The sequence below is a fragment of the Cimex lectularius genome, unplaced genomic scaffold, assembly GCF_000648675.2.
Source record: "Cimex lectularius strain Harlan isolate CLEC.00 unplaced genomic scaffold, Clec_2.1 scaffold35, whole genome shotgun sequence".
NCBI lineage: Eukaryota > Metazoa > Arthropoda > Insecta > Hemiptera > Cimicidae > Cimex > Cimex lectularius.
This window is the reverse complement of record NW_019392746.1, coordinates 2,155,965-2,173,778: the sequence shown is the minus strand read 5'-3', so window position 1 is coordinate 2,173,778 and position 17,814 is coordinate 2,155,965. Positions and strand designations below refer to the sequence as shown.

General features: G+C 35.8%; 1 protein-coding gene across 1 annotated transcript in view; it reads left to right on the top strand.

The window, feature by feature from the left end:
• The first annotated feature begins 14,985 nt into the window (after positions 1–14,985).
• LOC106669313 (serine/threonine-protein kinase 17A-like) overlaps positions 14,986–17,814 on the top strand; it is a 39,150-nt gene continuing 36,321 nt past the window's right edge. The window contains exon 1 of the mRNA XM_014398708.2: positions 14,986–15,312. Within this exon, the coding sequence (XP_014254194.1) occupies positions 15,179–15,312 (134 nt within the window). The 5' untranslated portion in view covers positions 14,986–15,178. The remainder of the gene's footprint in view (positions 15,313–17,814) is intronic.

The following is a 17,814-nucleotide window of genomic DNA, read 5'->3' as shown; positions in this document are numbered from 1 at the left end:
AGTACAGTTTGGAGGAGGCGGTGTAATGGTCTGGGCTGGGATTTACACTGGAGGACGAACTGTAATAATTATTGAATACAACCTCACTACACTCCATCACATCCAAGAAATTATCGAGGAACACATCCCTCGACCCAGCAATCTCATTTGCAGGGATTTTCAATTTCTGGATGACAATGCCGGCCTCATAGAGGCAGAGTTGTTCATCAATGTTTAGGAAACCTGGGAATTTCCCATCTGCCCCTTCCTCCATTGTCTCCAGATCTCAATCCCATTGCATCAAGGAATGCATTGCAGAGAAGGCTTTTTGATCACCGACTGCAACCAGTTGACCTGTAACACCTGGGCGTGTTGCAACACCTATGGAGTGAAATTCTTTACAACATTAGTGTCAACCTTATTAACAGTAACAGTGGTATACACTGAAGGATGCCCATGGCAGTGACCATTTTCCAATTGTGATTTGCGTATTGCCCCAGAGGCAACAAACTATCAACCGTCCATGTACATGGAAAATCAAAAAAGCAAACAGGTCCCTATATCAACAGTCAGTTCATCTTGGCAATTTAGATACAGAAAGCACTGATACAGATAGATTGATCGAAAACCTAAATAAGAAACTAACAGAAGCTGCACAAGTAGCCGTCCCGAGATCAGCACTCTCTGAAAAGCATCTACGAAAAAATGTCCCTTGGTGGAATGAGGAGTGCAAACGAGCAGTGAAACAAAGAAAAAATGTCAAAGTGTATTTCTTCGCCGACCATCTAGCTTTAATTTAAATAAATAAATTATAGCTAAAAAGCATGCTAGATACACAATTAAAAATAGTAAAAGGGTATCTTGGAAGAAATTTCTAGAAATTACCACCTCTAGCACACCAGTATCAGTTTTTTGGGATACTATATGTAAAATAGGGGTTGTGGTAACACTACAACAATAACGTACATCGAATTAAGTGATGGACGGTGCATTGCGGATTCCAAAGCCATAGCTGAGACTTTTGCCAAACATTATCAAAATATCTCTTCTTCAGCAAATTTTGACGATTCGTTCATGGCCATAAAAAACAATCGAGAAATGCCACCCATAATTGTCACACCAACTCCTCCGACCCACTAAATTACTCTTTCACACATGTGGAACTGGCTGTGGCTCTTAATTCTCGCAGCGATACGTCCCCAGGGCTCAACAATATTTGTATTAGCTTCATCAAGAACTTGAAAGAAACTGATAAAACGGTCATTCTTAAAATAATTAACAGGATTTATTTAACTGGAGATTTCCGAATATTTGGACAATGGCTATCACCATACCACTACTAAAAGCAGATAAGCCAGTACGCATAGCTAAAAGCTATCGCCCTATATCCTTAACTTACTCCATGTGCAATGGAAAAAAAAGGCTGTATTGGTATCTGGAGAATAATGAGCTATTACCATCATGGCAAAGTGGATTCAGGAAAAATAGAGGAACAAGAGACAATCTTGTACAACTTGAACACTCTTTATGTAAATCGTTTCTAAAGAAAAATAAGTTACTGGCGGTATTTCTTGATATTCAAAATTCCTTTGATCGCACTTGGAGGCGACTGATCATAGATACCCCCCTAAGTTTCAGGATAGAGATTAATTTGCTACAATTTATTTGCAATTTTCTTAATGACCGAGTTTTCAGAGTGAGATGTGGATCGTCACTGTCGAGTAGCTATGCTCAGGAGAAAGGGGTGCCATAGGGCAGTGTACTAAGCCCTATATTATTTTGTGTTGCAATCAACAATGTTTTGAAATGCATAGAGCCTTCCTGTGAAGGACAACCTTTTTATGTACTATAGTGAGAGAAATATAAATTCTCTACAAACACAAATGCAAAACACCCTGAATAATGTAAACATATGACTCTATGAACAGTTTCACTGTTTCCCCACAAAAAACAGCTGCTATACTTTTTGCAAAACGGCATCCACTCAGCTACCCTTCCTTGTACATATCTGTCTTCTCTCGTATTCTGATACAGTCCGATACCTGGGGGTCATCTTTGACAAGACACTGAATTGGAATGCACATATAAAACGATTAAAAACAAAATGCTTCCCTTCAATGAACGTACTAAGGTCAATTAGATCATGCTCTTGGGGTGCTCATTGCCGTGAACTCATGATATTATACAAAAATTTAATAAGAACTTAAATTAACTGTAATTACTGGACTATGGATGTAATGCATATAATTTTACTAAAAATACAATCGGCCTGCTCGACACAATACAGAATACGGAACTTAGGCTGATCACAGGTGCTTTCCGGAGCAGTCCCTCATACAGCCTCCATGCAGATGCTGGAAAAATGCCTCTAAGTTTCAGACGTGACTTTCTTGATTTGAAGTTAACCAGCAGTAGTTTTTTGTTTCCCCTCTTCTGTTCCGCCACTCGATTAATTTCAGAGCTTCAAGTATAACTGATATTTTCACTTAACTATTTTATCAATCTACCATTTTGTGCTGTATGCTAGGAATTAGGAATTTATTTCTTTTTTCCAAACACTACCACTGGCTATCCTACACTTTATATATTTCCATCAGTGTGTATCGAGGGTGTATAATTTTCCTGTGTTCTTGCTGCGCTTCTCCACCCAAGTTGGCAAACAGGAGCTACAACCTTCTATCGAAAGCAATTATATTAGTCCTATTGTCACATTTATATTTATTTATAAGTAACCCAGTGTCGATTCAACAAAAGGTAATATTAATTTTCGCATTAAATTCACTAATTTTGTGGTCCGCTTGACCAATTAATATATTTATCTCAACTAAAAACCTTAATTAATTTTTTCTATTAACTGCAGTTAATATGTTGCTCGATTGTTTCTTGGATGATACATTTCATTATTTAAGCTTTCTTCTACATATTTTCATTTTTAACTATTACAAAAATGCTTTATTTATTATTTTACATCACAATTTCCCATCACCATATTTAATAAATTTTTTTAAATATTTACACATTCGTAATAAGTAATAATAAAACATCATCAATGGCCCAAAACCAATAACATTGAAATGTTTTCTTCTTCTTTTTATTTACCTTAGAAAATGACTTATAGAAAGCATTCTCTAATAAAATGAATTGCTAACCTGCACAGTAGTTCGGCAGGTAGTTACTTGCCTTGCAAGAGAATCTTTTCTTCGTTTTACTCAATTTCTGCAAATTTTAGGACTCAACAAAAAATTGACTGTTTTGTATGCTCAAATTTATGTTGAATCGACTCAATTGCATAGACTTAGGCTTCAAACATATTGGTGGTTTCATAACATATGGCTGTGAGTACTTTATTTGAGGTCAATTACTACTGAACCTGTACCTACATCCGGCCTGCGTCTGTCCACTCACTATCACCTTATCTTCTATAGTAAGTAATAATCTGATATTGTGAATTCCTATACTGCAGAATAATTCCAGTGATATGACAGCTCCTTATCATGTGAGAGCATCCACTTCTTCGTTGTCCTTACTCCTACATATCCTGGGACCCAATTATCCTCTACCCTAAAAAATTATGAACCATCTTCAAGCCGATGTTGGATATTTGCTCATCGTACATTATACCGAAGACATTTTAGTATTCTTTATTCACATTCAATGGCAGAATTAAAAGGTTTTTGAGTATATGCCTACAAGTCGTACGTCTGTACCTTCATGCATCCTGGTCCCATTGAATACCAACAGGTGTTATCTTCTTTATAATATTGTTTTCTCAAATTTCAACCTAACCTTTATTCTAAAATTCTTTGATAGTTTGAATCCCTATTCAACAGAAGGGTTTGGGTCATGTCAGTGGTATGGCTGTTCTTTGTCTTGTAGGCTGTGCACTTCTGTGTTTTCCTCAACTCCTGTATGTGTAGTGACGGAATAGAGACTTTTATTTTTGCTTGATTTTGGAGCCAATACAACCTTCTTGTACGCTGAATCCATTGATAAATAGATTGTACCTGACAAGGATTGACGTTGACTTACGTTGTTTGATTTTTTGTTTTATTGCGTCATGAATGCTGGAGATTGTGAATAAATGCATTAAGAATGAACGGGAATATGAGTATGTTTGAATATATGTTTAGTTTGTAAAATGAGTGCGTTGGGGGCTGAAATGACCTAGCTTTCGATAGCCTCGGGGCGGGATAGACAAGGTCTAAACCCGACTGCGGCCAATTCTTTGTAGGCGGTTCCCACGGTTTTGCCGCGTGAAAACTAATTTCTACCACGATGTAGGAAGTGTTTTAAATTCTGCGGATTTTTTAATTTTCGAAAATCTTTTGACCAATAAATAACAAATCGAACCGACATACCGATCTGCCACATGTCGCGATTTGGGGACGTTTACCGCCTGGAGAAAACCGGTTTCGCCCTACTTATTTAAATTCAACTCGGAATTTGGGACGGTGCTAAATTAGAAACTGTGGCCGACCTTGTATCGTATAGATTTATAAAGGGTGGTGTTTAAAAAACTGACCGAAGAACTAGTTTTACCATATAGTTGAGGGTTATCGTTTCGAACTGATATAATTTTAATAACCATGAGTAGACAATATTATAGTAGAAAAAGATTCTTTTTGAATTTTATGAATAGCTTTGGTAGGTGTGAATGTTTAACATGTTAATATCCATTTTAAATTTGATGATTATTTATTGAACATAAATTATAACTAAGTTTTGTATGACTGACAACTATGTAAAGATAGCGCAGATAGTCAAATAGCTATCTGAGCACTGAACTAGAATTTTGTCTGCTTGATTATGGTTCTGAATTGCAAGACTAGATAAAAACGTTTGATATGAAAAATAGTCACCCTCTACTGGGTCCCAGGAAAACGAAGAAGTGGATGCTCTCGTAAGACAAAGAGCTCTCATGAACTACTTAGTATAGATAAGGTAATACAGAGGAAACAATGGGAAGTCTCGACGAAGGTACATACTGTAGGTATATTGAAGGACCCAAGACGGAAGAAGGTACGGGTGCAGTACTATTTGACCCCAAATCAAGTACTTCGTGTCCATGGGGTTATGTAGACAAATATTTTTGGAGCCTTAGTCTATGCAATTGAGTCGATTCAAGGCTAGATCGGGCATGCAAAACAGCCACTTTTTGTTGGGTCCCCAGTTGTGCATAAATGAAGAAAACTAAGATTTCCTTGCAGGACATTTAGTTGCCAAACCCTTCTGAGGTTAGGAATTCATCCAATCAGAGAATTTCTTAGGCAGGAATAGGCTCAGAATCGTAACAGTTCTATTGAGGGAGCACTGTCGACTTAAACAGGAAAATTAAACCCAAACACATTTGTACAGAACCTTATTATAAAAAACATATACATGACAAGCTGGAGTGAGCGAACCCTGTCACAAACTACGAATATCAGGATTAATTTTTAAATATTTCACTATTAATCAAAATTGAAGCTTATATACGGTAGATCTTTTTGGGGTTATCCCGATTACTAAAGGATAACGAGATATTATCGAGGGTATTTCCAAAATTTCTCTGTATGCGTGCAACGACAAACTTCCCGAAGAATACCAGGGTGAACTAACCACGTACAGATTATCTGACTGCCCGATGTGTGGTAAGGGATAATTTTCAGTTATATTTGAATTTTTTTATTTCCAATTTTGAAACATTGTTTATGTTATTGCTGTTTTATTGAGTTTCTTACTCATTATAGAATTTTTTGTTGTAAGTTCAAATTTCAATAAGTAAGCTAAGGTAGTTAAATGGTACAATGGCGTTAATGCTAAAAATATGTATTATTATTGATATCTGGTCATGAATGTTACTAAATTTCTTAGTTTTATTCGTACATTAGCAAGTTCCATTAATTTCAACAGCAATTGGTGTAGTTATAGAAAACCATTACAAAATTTGACAAAATTATATATTTTTCGTTCAATTAGTTTATGGAGAGTGCTAAAATTGAGAAACTAGAAGACAGAGTAAAATGAGATTTCATCATCTTAGCAAGCTTAAAATCTCAATTAAGATTAGACGGGATTAGAAAGTGGTGCACAATGCTTGCAAAGAGTTCTGGATGACCTGCATTGTGCAATAAGGTCCGATCAAGGAAGAAGCCTACATCAGTCACGATCTGACCGAGTTGGAGAGACCCCGTCGGCGAGGGAAAATCAGCAGATTCCACATTATGCCCTCTTTACCGTACTAGTCTTTATTGTCTTTTGCATATAGGAGGCATGTAGAACTAATTATTACCATTGGAGCTACTTTTCAGGAGCGTCTCTTGTAAAATGGCGTATTGGTGTTTGGTGAAAACATTCTTCTCTGTCAATTTTAATAACGTCGCCCAAACTTCAGCTGGTCAAAAATTGACTAAACATTAACATTAATAAGGACTCAGCAATAAAAAGGGAAACTATACAATATTATAAACCAAATTTTCCAACAGTTTCTTCAATAAATCCGTGAAATATGAGAAGAAGAGAAAGGCCATTACATTTGGCCGTATCACAAGACGAACTAAATAAAAATAAAAAATTACATGGAAGATGCTTGCACACAAAGATAACTAGAAGAAGAAAATCACTACTTCATTATTCGTAGAGAATTTTATATTTTCTCTTATAATATCCTGTGCCATGAATAGTACTTTGGTCTGTCAGACAGGTTTCGTGTTCACGCCATTTCAGAGCTGGGTTGGGTGGGTGCCTCGGCCTGCTTATACCCTTTCTCACCATTGAAGAAGACCAAACCCCTTTATTCTTTTGTATAATACTTTTCATAATAAGAATCCGTGCACTGGAAGTATTTTTTTACATGTTGAAATCCTCAGTTTGGTCAATTTCATGTTTTTTTAGACCTTTTCTCTTCGAAATATTTTTTCCTTGAACCCTTTTTGAATTTCGTAAAGATATTAAATAAAAACAATTTATTTATTCGCATTGTTTTTAGAACCCTTCATGAAGGCCCAGCCTTCCTTTTATGCTAGGTGATCGATTTTCTTCTTTTTTGCCTGGTAAGGATTTCTGCGTTTCTAGTTCATTTTTTAAAGCTTTAAAACCGAATTTAAACAGTTTGATTTCGAGGAAATCTAGGAACCGTTGTTGACGGAGCAGTTACAAGCAAACACATCAGAAAATGAGCTCTTCAGCTTCTTGTATGGTTAAGTGCGTGGTCTTAATTCTACCCTAGATAATCGATAGTTTGTCTAACCATGGAAATGCCCAAGATAACATGGAAACATACTGACGTCTTTACAGTGCGAATTAAGCCTTAGTTTTTGCCTCTCCTGAAAAATCACGTTTTCACTCATATAAGTGCACTTTTCTCTGAATGTTATCAACCTATGTTGTGATTACTTTTAGATTCATTAAATGGATGTTTTAAATAGTTATGGCTAACGAATTATACAAATAAGGTACAGTTTAAGAGAAAAAGTTCCATGCTATAAAGTCTAAAAAAATTTATTTCCAAATTTCAAATTTTTGTAAAATTAAAACTACTGTCTTAAGGAATATTTTGTGAGATATAACAGTTCATCACATAATTCCAAACATGCATATAAAATTTTATTTAAGTCGATCAAATGGTTTTAGATAAAAGTTTAAAAATGTGGAAGTGCTTTTTTGATTATGAGATAATATTGGTCTTGCCACCTTTTAAACTTAAATAAATTTAACCCAAAATTAAGGATCGATTAAATGATAAATTTTAAAAATAGCTTTAGTACAAATTAGCCAAGTTCTCGGATGAAACATTCAAGCACATTACGCCCAGCAGGTCTTTTCAGTTCTAAAAACAACTATTAATCCTCAACTGTGAAAGTCAAATTAGATAAATAGCTCATCGAATTAAATAAAATATTTACCGAGCAGAAATGTGAATTATGATAGGAAGAAATTTGAAAGGTAAAAGCATTAACCTTTTCATCAACAATGATGGAGGATTGAAGTTAACACATGAACCTAGACCAGATCAATATGCACAGTTTAATTTATCTTACTCCTTCATCAAATCTGATTTTCATTTCTTTGAAAATCCACACAGTACACGTGTAAAAATAAAACGAGTATTCAAAGAGCAAAACCGTGTATGCAATTTATTACCGAGTGTCCCAGGCCGTTGAACCAAGTACGGTTCAAATCTGGACACGCTCGTTACCCCCAGCTTCGAGATCTTCATCATAATTTGAGAAAATCGCTAAAAAACCTGCTATTATTTCCTATCAGTTTTTCTCGGCTGATGCACTTAGTAAGGACGGAAGATGCGTGAAAATTCCATCATTCAAGATAATAAGAGGGGATTGGCCGCGATAAGGGACCGTCGACCTGGAAAGGCAACAATTCGTTAATACCAAAATAAATCCTTTCTCTTTTTTTCTTCCAATAGACCGGTTTAAGATAATCTACGAACATTAACCTAATGAAGTACTGCAATAGAATAAATCTTGAATGTACCCTTATAAAATAACATCGCGGGGGGAAAACATTTATAATACATGCGTGTATATCCATAAAACTCATAACGTCTTTCATACAAGGCAATGAAAAAATCAATTCGGAGGTTTTATTCTTCTGCAGAAATGAGTTAGTAGGGAATATTGGACATTGTTCATTGATTTTTTTTGTTTCAAAGTGGTTTGCTTATCTACAGCGTAATAATTTATAAATTATTTAGGTTTGCCATATTTTACGTAATATTACACAATATTATTTTACTTTATGTGTGGTATTTATTAGTATTTTAATGACAAGATTGGTACTATGCATTTGTATAGCTACTGTTTCACACGTTGGCAGTTTTCTGCATTGAGTAAGTGACAGATGAATTAATTTCAATGTTACTCATTAAATGGTTGAAGTAGTGATGATCATGGAAAAATGGGTTGCTAAACACACACGTTAATCTATTGATTTATAATAAAGGACAATAAAGTTTGCATACGGTAATTCTTTTTTTTAAGAATACATAATTCATTAAATGCAATATGGAAAAATTATTTTTTCACTTTCATTCGAATCGTTCAAAACTCATGATCACTCTATTTGAAGTTTCACCTGCTTATGCTTCCTTTAGTGAGTGATCAAATTTGATGGATCAGGGGATTTTACTGTTGTAAGATATTCCTTACTTCGTTTAGGTCCGAGTAATGCATTTGCGATGTTCACCTTTAACTTGGAAAACACCCACCCAATTTCAAGAGTACTTTAGATCTCTTGGACCAAGACCTCCGGCGGAGACTACAATGCGAAACACTTGCAATGGGGCTCCAGAGTGACCAACTCCCGTGGTCGCTCACTCCACTCAGCACTTAATTCTCTCCACCTTTCCACTATCTCTCCTGATACTCCTACATATTGGCCAACTGATGTAAACCGTCTCCCCGATCTTTTTCATCTTGAAAAACCTCGGACCTCTGTATACTTCAATAACAACCCTCCACGATCTCTCCTCAGACCATAGTCCCATTCTCCTAAACATATCCCTCACCCCAATTCCCAAACCAAATCCCGAATCTTTAATCAGTGGCTCCATAGATTGGCACGCCTTTCGCACCCAAATAGAAAATTCCATTGATCTAAGCATTTCCTTAAAAACCCCAGAAGAGCTGGACTAGACTGTGAATCTCTTCACCACTGCCATTCAGCAGGCGGTCAGGATGTCACACCTCTCCAGTCCTCCCAGAACCCAATACTATCCAAACCCCTCCCATCACTCATTGCGAACCTCCTGTACCTAAAACGCCAAGCCCGACCCGCTTGGCAGAGATCAAGGCATCCTTCCGACCATCGATCCTTTAATGAATTATCCCGTTTAGCTAAAAAAGAATTAAAAATCTACCGCAACAAATCCTTTGATTCCTACTTATCCAACCTTACGACCTCCAATAAATCACTCTGGACAGCCACGAGAAGAACCCTGAAACATCACATTCCATCTTTTCCCCTCGAGACGATGGATCATGGGCCAAATCTGACCAAGAAAAAGCCGATACATTTGCTCAACTTCTCCAAGAAACCTTCATTCCTCATTCTGAGCCCGGCAATGCTTCAATGGAAGCAGATATTGGCGAATACCTTATATCTATGTCACTCCCGCCGAAGTCAAGTATATCTTGTACCGAAACACAAAGCTCCTGGTTTTAACTTGATAACATCCCAAATTCTCCAACAACCCCTAAAAATGCCATTATATTCCTCACATACCTCTACAATTGTATACTCCGCACTACCCATTTTTCCTTACTTTGGAAATATTCTATCATCTTCCCCTTCCTGAAAACTGGCTAACCAGTTCAAAAACCCTCATCTTATCGACCAATTAGTTTACTTCCCATCATGTCCAAAGTATTTGAAAAAATTCTCCTTAAAAGACTATTGCCATAATTAAAGTCCAACCTCATTCCCGATCATCAGTTTGGCTACCGCCCCACCATTCCACAGTGCAGCAGGTGTTTCGTGTTGTTGACCGTACATCCTGCTCCCTCGATCACAAAGAATATTGTACGGGAGCTTTCCTTGACGCGGTACAAGCCTTTGACCGCGTGTGGCACAGGGGACTCCTGTACAAACTAAAGCGTGTCCTTCCAAATATTCTTTACCTAATCCTCCGCTCTTATCTAACAGAGCGGTTCTTTCGGGTCCGACAAGGATCAGATTACTCCGAATTCTGTTCTCTGGCTGCGGGAGTACCGCAGGGTAGTGTGCTCGGACCAATCCTCTACATCCTTTATACTGCAGATATTTCCACTAAACCTACCACCGTACTTGCATCCTTCGCCGATGACACAGCGGTACTATCCTCAAATTCCGATCGTGCGGTTGCAGGAACATATCTCATGTGTAGCAGATTGGTGTAGACAATGGAGAATGAAGATAAACGAAAGCAAGAGCGTCCATGTCACATTTACACTCCGAAGCAAACCTTATATTACAACAACGTTCCAATCCCCAAATCCGATTGCTTTCGCTAACCTGAGTTCCACCTAGACTCCCGACTAACGTGGAATCAACTGCACGACTGACACGACAAAACCTAAACAGACGGTATGGACTACTGCACAGACTTATAGGACGACAGTCTAAACTATCGACAAAAAACAATCTTCCAATTTAAAAAACACTACTACAACCGATTTGGACATACGGAATAGAACTGTGGGGAACCGCTAAACCTTCCCATATCCAACGTCTCCAAACCTGTCAATCTAAAGTCCTCAGATCCATTGTAAATGCTCCTAATTATGCCTCAAATGATACACTCCACAACGACCTTCAAATTCCTTATATCCAAAAATGTATTCCCTAAAAATTTACCAAGTTCCACAAAAAACTCTCCCACCATCCAAACAGTCTTGCCCAAGCCCTGTCCAAAAAACCCATCCCTACAACCCCAAAAGGCATCTCAAGAGGAAATGGCCCCGCGACCTCCTTTCTGAATAAACAGTAAAATAACATAAACAAAGTGAAGAGGGAGGATAACTATGATTATTTGCTCCACTCAATGTAAATAGTTGTACGTAAGTTCATGTATCCGCAAATTACAGGTTGTAATAAAAAAAAATAAAATAAAAAGAACTTGGAAAATATACAAATTGTATTTTTTGTATGCAATATGATTTTTTTTCTTTTCAACCATTTTGCCCTATAGATATATTGAGGGCTAGTTTTCAGCATACTATTCTCTTAAAGAGCATAAGTATTTAGTTATTAGTTGTTACATACTTATTACCTTAACATACCAGGGGAGGCTACTGGCGTGGGATTTCCGATTTCGACACAACTTTTCTTCGGGGATAGATGGAAAAATGTTAGACACGTCTTACCAATGTCTACGAGCTGAGAAAAAATATTTTAAGTAATTCAGATAAATTTTTTTTTAAATATAGATTTCTGATTTTGTTATACATGTTTTTCAGACGTATTATATATCACTCCATTCGTTTTTGTACGAACGATAAGAAAGTATATTAAATGAGATTATATATATAAAGTTACGAAAATCAAAAGTCACTTCCAGTAAAGTATTTCAAAAAATATTTTGTTTAGAAATATTTTAGAAAATTTTTTAAGGTATTTATTTTTTTTTATCTTATTACTATTCTGCTGACGCAAAATTTTTAAAAGCCATTTAGTATAAATTTTTTGGTGCTCATTGGCCGAATGGTTAAGGTTCATCACTGTAAGGTTTTTCTGGTCTCGAGTTCGAATCCAGCGGCCCCGAATTCGAATAAAAATTTTAAATTTTCTTCTTTCAAGCTATATGTTTGGATTTTTAGTCATTGTATTTTCAGAAAAATAAGTATTGGATAAACAAAAATACCGAACGTTTTATTTCATATGTCCGTTTCTGATTTATTAAGGAAAGACACATTTCTGCCATTACGTTTATTTTATTGGGCTTTCACTTCTTCTAAAGTTTACCATGATCAAACAAGTTTCAAAGTTATCACAATTTTTGTGAATTTCTAACAAAATTAGAGGCATTTGCAAAAAATTATTTTCTTATACTGTACTTAAAGAGTATCAACTTTAACCTGCTTTGTAAAAAACCTGAAAAGTATCACTCCATTCAAAATCAGTTCAAATTAGCTATCTATTGAAATGCAATATGTACATAATGATTTTATAGCAAAGTCTAATATCATAGTATTGTCTTATTCTAGTAAAATACAATCGATTGAAATATAATAAATGCATTAATGTCTAATATTTTTCGAACTAGTATCACAGCAAAAAGTTTTATGGAAATCATTGAAGCTCCGAAGCTTTCATCGTTAGGTTGAGATCAACCATCTTTTTCATTGTCATTTATTAAATAAATACACATTTTAACAAGAATTGTGTATTTAGTTTAATTGAAATCAGGTGACTTGAGAGAGTTCTTGTCTTTCCGGTCCGTGGGTGAAAAATTGGACGTTTCAAATCATTTTGGTCAAATATCCTACGTGTTATTTGTTTGAACTTTTTATCCTTCTTTTGTTCCTCATTGTTGGGCCAGAGATGTAAAACGGTGAAGCACATACCGAGCACTGAAGATGAACAAAACTGATAAAACCCCTGTTTACAAATGACCAAATTAAAATATCTTTCTACACTTAAAAGCGGTGATGGTTCTAGGAAAAATGCAATGCACCATATACGGCCAACCTTTTTCAGTAATGAGCGCATGACAGTTTTGAAAGTTTGTTTGCCTCCTTGGCCTTTTTGACGAAGGAGCTCGTCCAGTTTTTGGGCCATAGTACAATAGAGATTGCACCGGTGGGCACAAAGCTCGAGGGATTGACCGTTGTCATTTTTGACGGCACTAAAGAAACCAGGCACCGATTCGTCTCGCTGCTTCATTCGGCATGCATGTGGCTCGAACCCTTAACCGTTTCTGAACCTGCGTACTTATTGACAGAACCCCAAAAGGGGCACGCGACAAATGACTTATTACATCAATTCGTTACAGATTTGTAACAAGTAAAAACTGAACAAAATACACAAATTGATCTTTTTCGATTATTGAATAACACTAACCACTGAATAACAAGAAAACGACAGAAATTCAATTTGACATCAGCGAGGATAGTAAGGACAAAATGAACTATCAATCACATATTCATCACCCTAAAGCTAAAAGGAACCCTTTCAATTTAATACAAAACTTATCTAATGTATAGCTTTTATTTCTGGGTAATTGATTGATTTATATAAGTTCAACTCAGCACACATATTATGTACAGATTTAAGCTTATTAAGTTAATTCCATCATTGTATAAATTCATTTTCACATTTTACGTTTATTTGTATAATTTAAACAATGTTTATAAATCCCAGCCCTGAAGATGATCTCAGTAAAGATCGAAACGTAGCGATAAATAAAATGTTTTTCTAAAACTACATCACTCCAAACCGGATTTCACGATTTCTAAATAATCATGAATATTTAGTGTTTGTATAAATTAATTCCAGTTTGTTTTCTTTATTATTGTTCTTATTTTATTTATTAACATTTTTAGTTTATGGTGTTTTTCTTTTTATTTAATTTAAGTTCTTTGGAAGTTTTTTTTTTCAATTCACATTTTGTATTATTCTGCAATTTTTTTTTACCATGTATATGTTTCCATTCACCTTCCGCAGAAGGAATTTTCCATGCCGTAATGGTACTTATTTAGTAGCTGTAATTTAACTGTACATTATTGGATTATAACAAATAAGTGCTTTTATTATTATTATATATATAAAAAACGTAGATCGTACATTTGTAGATCAACTAGAGTTGATGCATGCTCAGACTTGTTTAATCTTGCCAAATTTGACCATTCGAACGGGAAATAAGAAACCCAGGTATTAGTTTCAATTAGTTTTTTGGTTTTTCTTAGATTCCACTAATAGCAAACTAATCCGATGTCACAGTTGACTGAACTGTGCTTATAAGCATGCCCCGATTTGTTCCATCTTGCAAAATTTGAACGGGAAACCAGGAACACCGACATTTATTATTTCGCAGCATATAAGTATATATGAAAGGTGCAGACGTGTTATTGTTAGTAAAATATAATTTGCAACAATAAAAGCTTTAACTTTTATTTCGGCTTTGAAAAACCTAAACAATAATTAATATATAATGCATAATAATAAGAATTTTTTTTTGCCAATTATTAATTTATACATATACCATAAGGACTTAAGTAGGTAGTTTTTAGTTGGAAAAATAAGATTTGGAATGTAATAATACAAAAATGTTGGTGACAAACACAAACTACTAAAAATAGTTGTTTTGTGGTGGGGAATAATACAGAAATTATGGAAGGGGGAAATTTGCTTGGACAAACAGTATAATAAGATATTACGATGAAACCGCTCGTAATACGACTCAGACCGAAGAAACACATGTCGTCGTTTTTAAAATATTTAATTGGTATTTTATAGGTCAATAATGAAAGGTCATCCACAAATGGAAAAGGGAAACTGGGAAATATCCAATGACGGTTGTTACACCTGGCTGCCCCTCCAGATCGTTCGAGAGAGAAGGTCCGGAAACGGTAAGCAGTAATCGTCAGCCGTCTGTCCTCGTCGTTGTGTTTCCGTCGGGACCGGAGTGCGTCAGCCAGAAATCGAATCGAACCGCTGTTGTTGTTGTTGTTGAATCGAAAAGGGTTGTTGTGCGGGCAGCCTCGCTCTGTCCCGGGGATCGAATATGCGAGGGGTGCCGGAGTGCCTTAGGCCCACACGGGGTGGCTACCTCGAGCTCTCTGGAGACCTTCTTCAACGCATTGTCATCACTGACCCAATCGAGAAGTTCTACGAAGTGGAAGATGAACCTTTTGCAAGGTACTGTGTCAACTTTGTTATGTTATATTTTGTAAATAAATCGATTAGAGAAACTTGTTGTTGAAATGGGGATGTGCGAAATCACATATTTTTGCAATTTATTGATGCTGTTTCTACTAGCTACAGTCACACTTTCTGTTTGCTCTTCAGTTCTCCAAAATTTGTTTCTAGTGTTGTTTATATTTTAATGTAAAGATTTATAATTCGTGTTATCAATCTGAACATATTGTACTTAAGTTGTGGTTCACCTTGAGCTTTAAATATTTAGCCTTACAATACTGTCCACCACTCTCACTAGGTTTACATGTACATACCAGGGACTTGTTCATCCTTTTTAGAGTTTTGAAAGAAATATCTTTCAGATATCTCATCTTCAACACTAGATACGGTTATGTTTTGATTTAGACTTCCAAAATAAAATTGTGTGCATTACACTTTTCCTCGTTGAACCCGGATTCAGCAATCTGGAAGTCATAAAGCGAGACTATACGCATCCGACTTTCTGATAAATCTTCTTTGTTATTGGACTTTCGCAATAGGCCCTTTGTTCGTTCTAGTAGTGATAATATTCGAAGCTCTGTTATTGTGTAACAGACCGTCCTGACACTATTGGACAAACGCTTCGCCATAATTGGATAAGGGGAATGTGTGCGATTGTGGTGTTTTAATGTGTAGCGGGACATGAGATAATTTAACGATTTCGAAGAGTGATTGACAGTAATTAAAATTGAAAAGCCAATTATGAGCTTGTTAAAATAAAACAAATGTGGACGAGATGTGTCCAAAAGATGCCTTTTGGAGGGAAAATAATGGACTTTTACTGCCATACCTGCCTATATTGTATTTTCTTACGAATAAATAATCGTAGATGAAACCATTCTGTCAGTGATAATTCAAAGTGCTCTGAAATATATTTTTATTGTGTATTTTATGACAGAAACATGCACAAACACATTGAATTCGTTGCATATCTTGCTTGTTTCGATGAGAAAATTTTTAGTAAGAATGTAATAATACATTTAAAAAGTGACCATGTATTTTCTAAAAACCTCAATCAAAGAAGAAAATATCAGCTATAGCTAAGGAAATGTGTTCGGAAAGCATGAAGGACTTTCTTGGGCACATTGTTTTTTTCCCCCACTCTTCTATTTATTGAACTAAATTGTATGAAATCAGACACAGTCATTAACATTTTTGCAAAGATTTATCATGAACACAGTTGAAAACTATTGAGATGCATGCACACCCAGGATTCAACCTTCACCTACTTCCACTTGCTGCAACATTCGAGCACGGGTTCGATGCTGAAGTTTATGTTCATCGAGTATCAAGAAATTCGTTAAATACCAGTAATAAACCTTTCGGTTTCTTCACTTCTCAGTGATTACCCAGATTTTACGAACCATTGTCCAGCATGTGTATCTGGTAAGAGTACTTGTTTTTCAAAAAGTTCAACCCAGGAAAGTGTTTCGAAGACCATGTCAGCTGTAGCTGACGAAATGTTCTAATCTGGCGCATGTTCAATTCAGGACATCTTGAGCACTGTGTTTATCAAGAAATTTGTGTTATCTCTAGTTTGCTGTTTTACTTTCGCTTCTCTTTACTCAACTAAATTGTAAAAGCCAGGCACAGTTACTATAATTTTTGCAAAGATATATTATAAACACTTTTTTGAAATCTGTTGAGATGCATCCACACCCAGAATTCAGTCTTCAACTACTTCCACCAAACTTTAGCAATCGAGCCCCAGTTCGATGGAGAAGTGTAAGTTGATTGGGTATCAAGAACTTGGTTACGTACATTTATTAAGTGCATGGCAAATTCCATACAAGTAAAGCCAGAAAGAAAAAAACAATTGCTAGATAAGAGTATTTTTTCAATTTTTTCAATATCCCTTCGATTAACCAGAGTTTACGAACCATTTTCCAGCATTAAAAGTATCTGGCAAGAACTTTGAACCCTATTGAGATACATCCACACCCAGCATTCAACCTTCAACTACTTCCATTAAACTTTAACAATCGAGCCCGAGTTCGATGGAGAAGATTAAATTGATTGGGTTTCAAGAAATTGGTTAAGTCAATTTGTTAAGTATGTGGCAAATGCCCATAAATGTAAAGTCAGAACAAAAAGTTAGGTAAGAGTAGTTTTCCAATTTTTTCAATATCCCTTCGATTAACCAGATTTTACGAGCCATTGTCCAACATGGCGTATTAAAAGTATCTCTACTCGTTGAGATGCATCCACGCCCAGTATTCAACCTTCAACTACTTCCACTAAACTTTAATGTAGAAATGGCTCGATGCAGATGTTTATGTTGATTGGATATCACGAAATTCTTAAATAAGAATAGCAAATCTTACTTTTTTTCAATATCTCTCTTATTACCTAAATTTTACGAACCATTATCCAGCATGGTGTATTAAATGAATGTGGTAAGAGTATTTGTTTTTCAAAAAGTTCATCCGAGGAAAGTGTTTCGTGGGACAAAGTCTGCTGTAG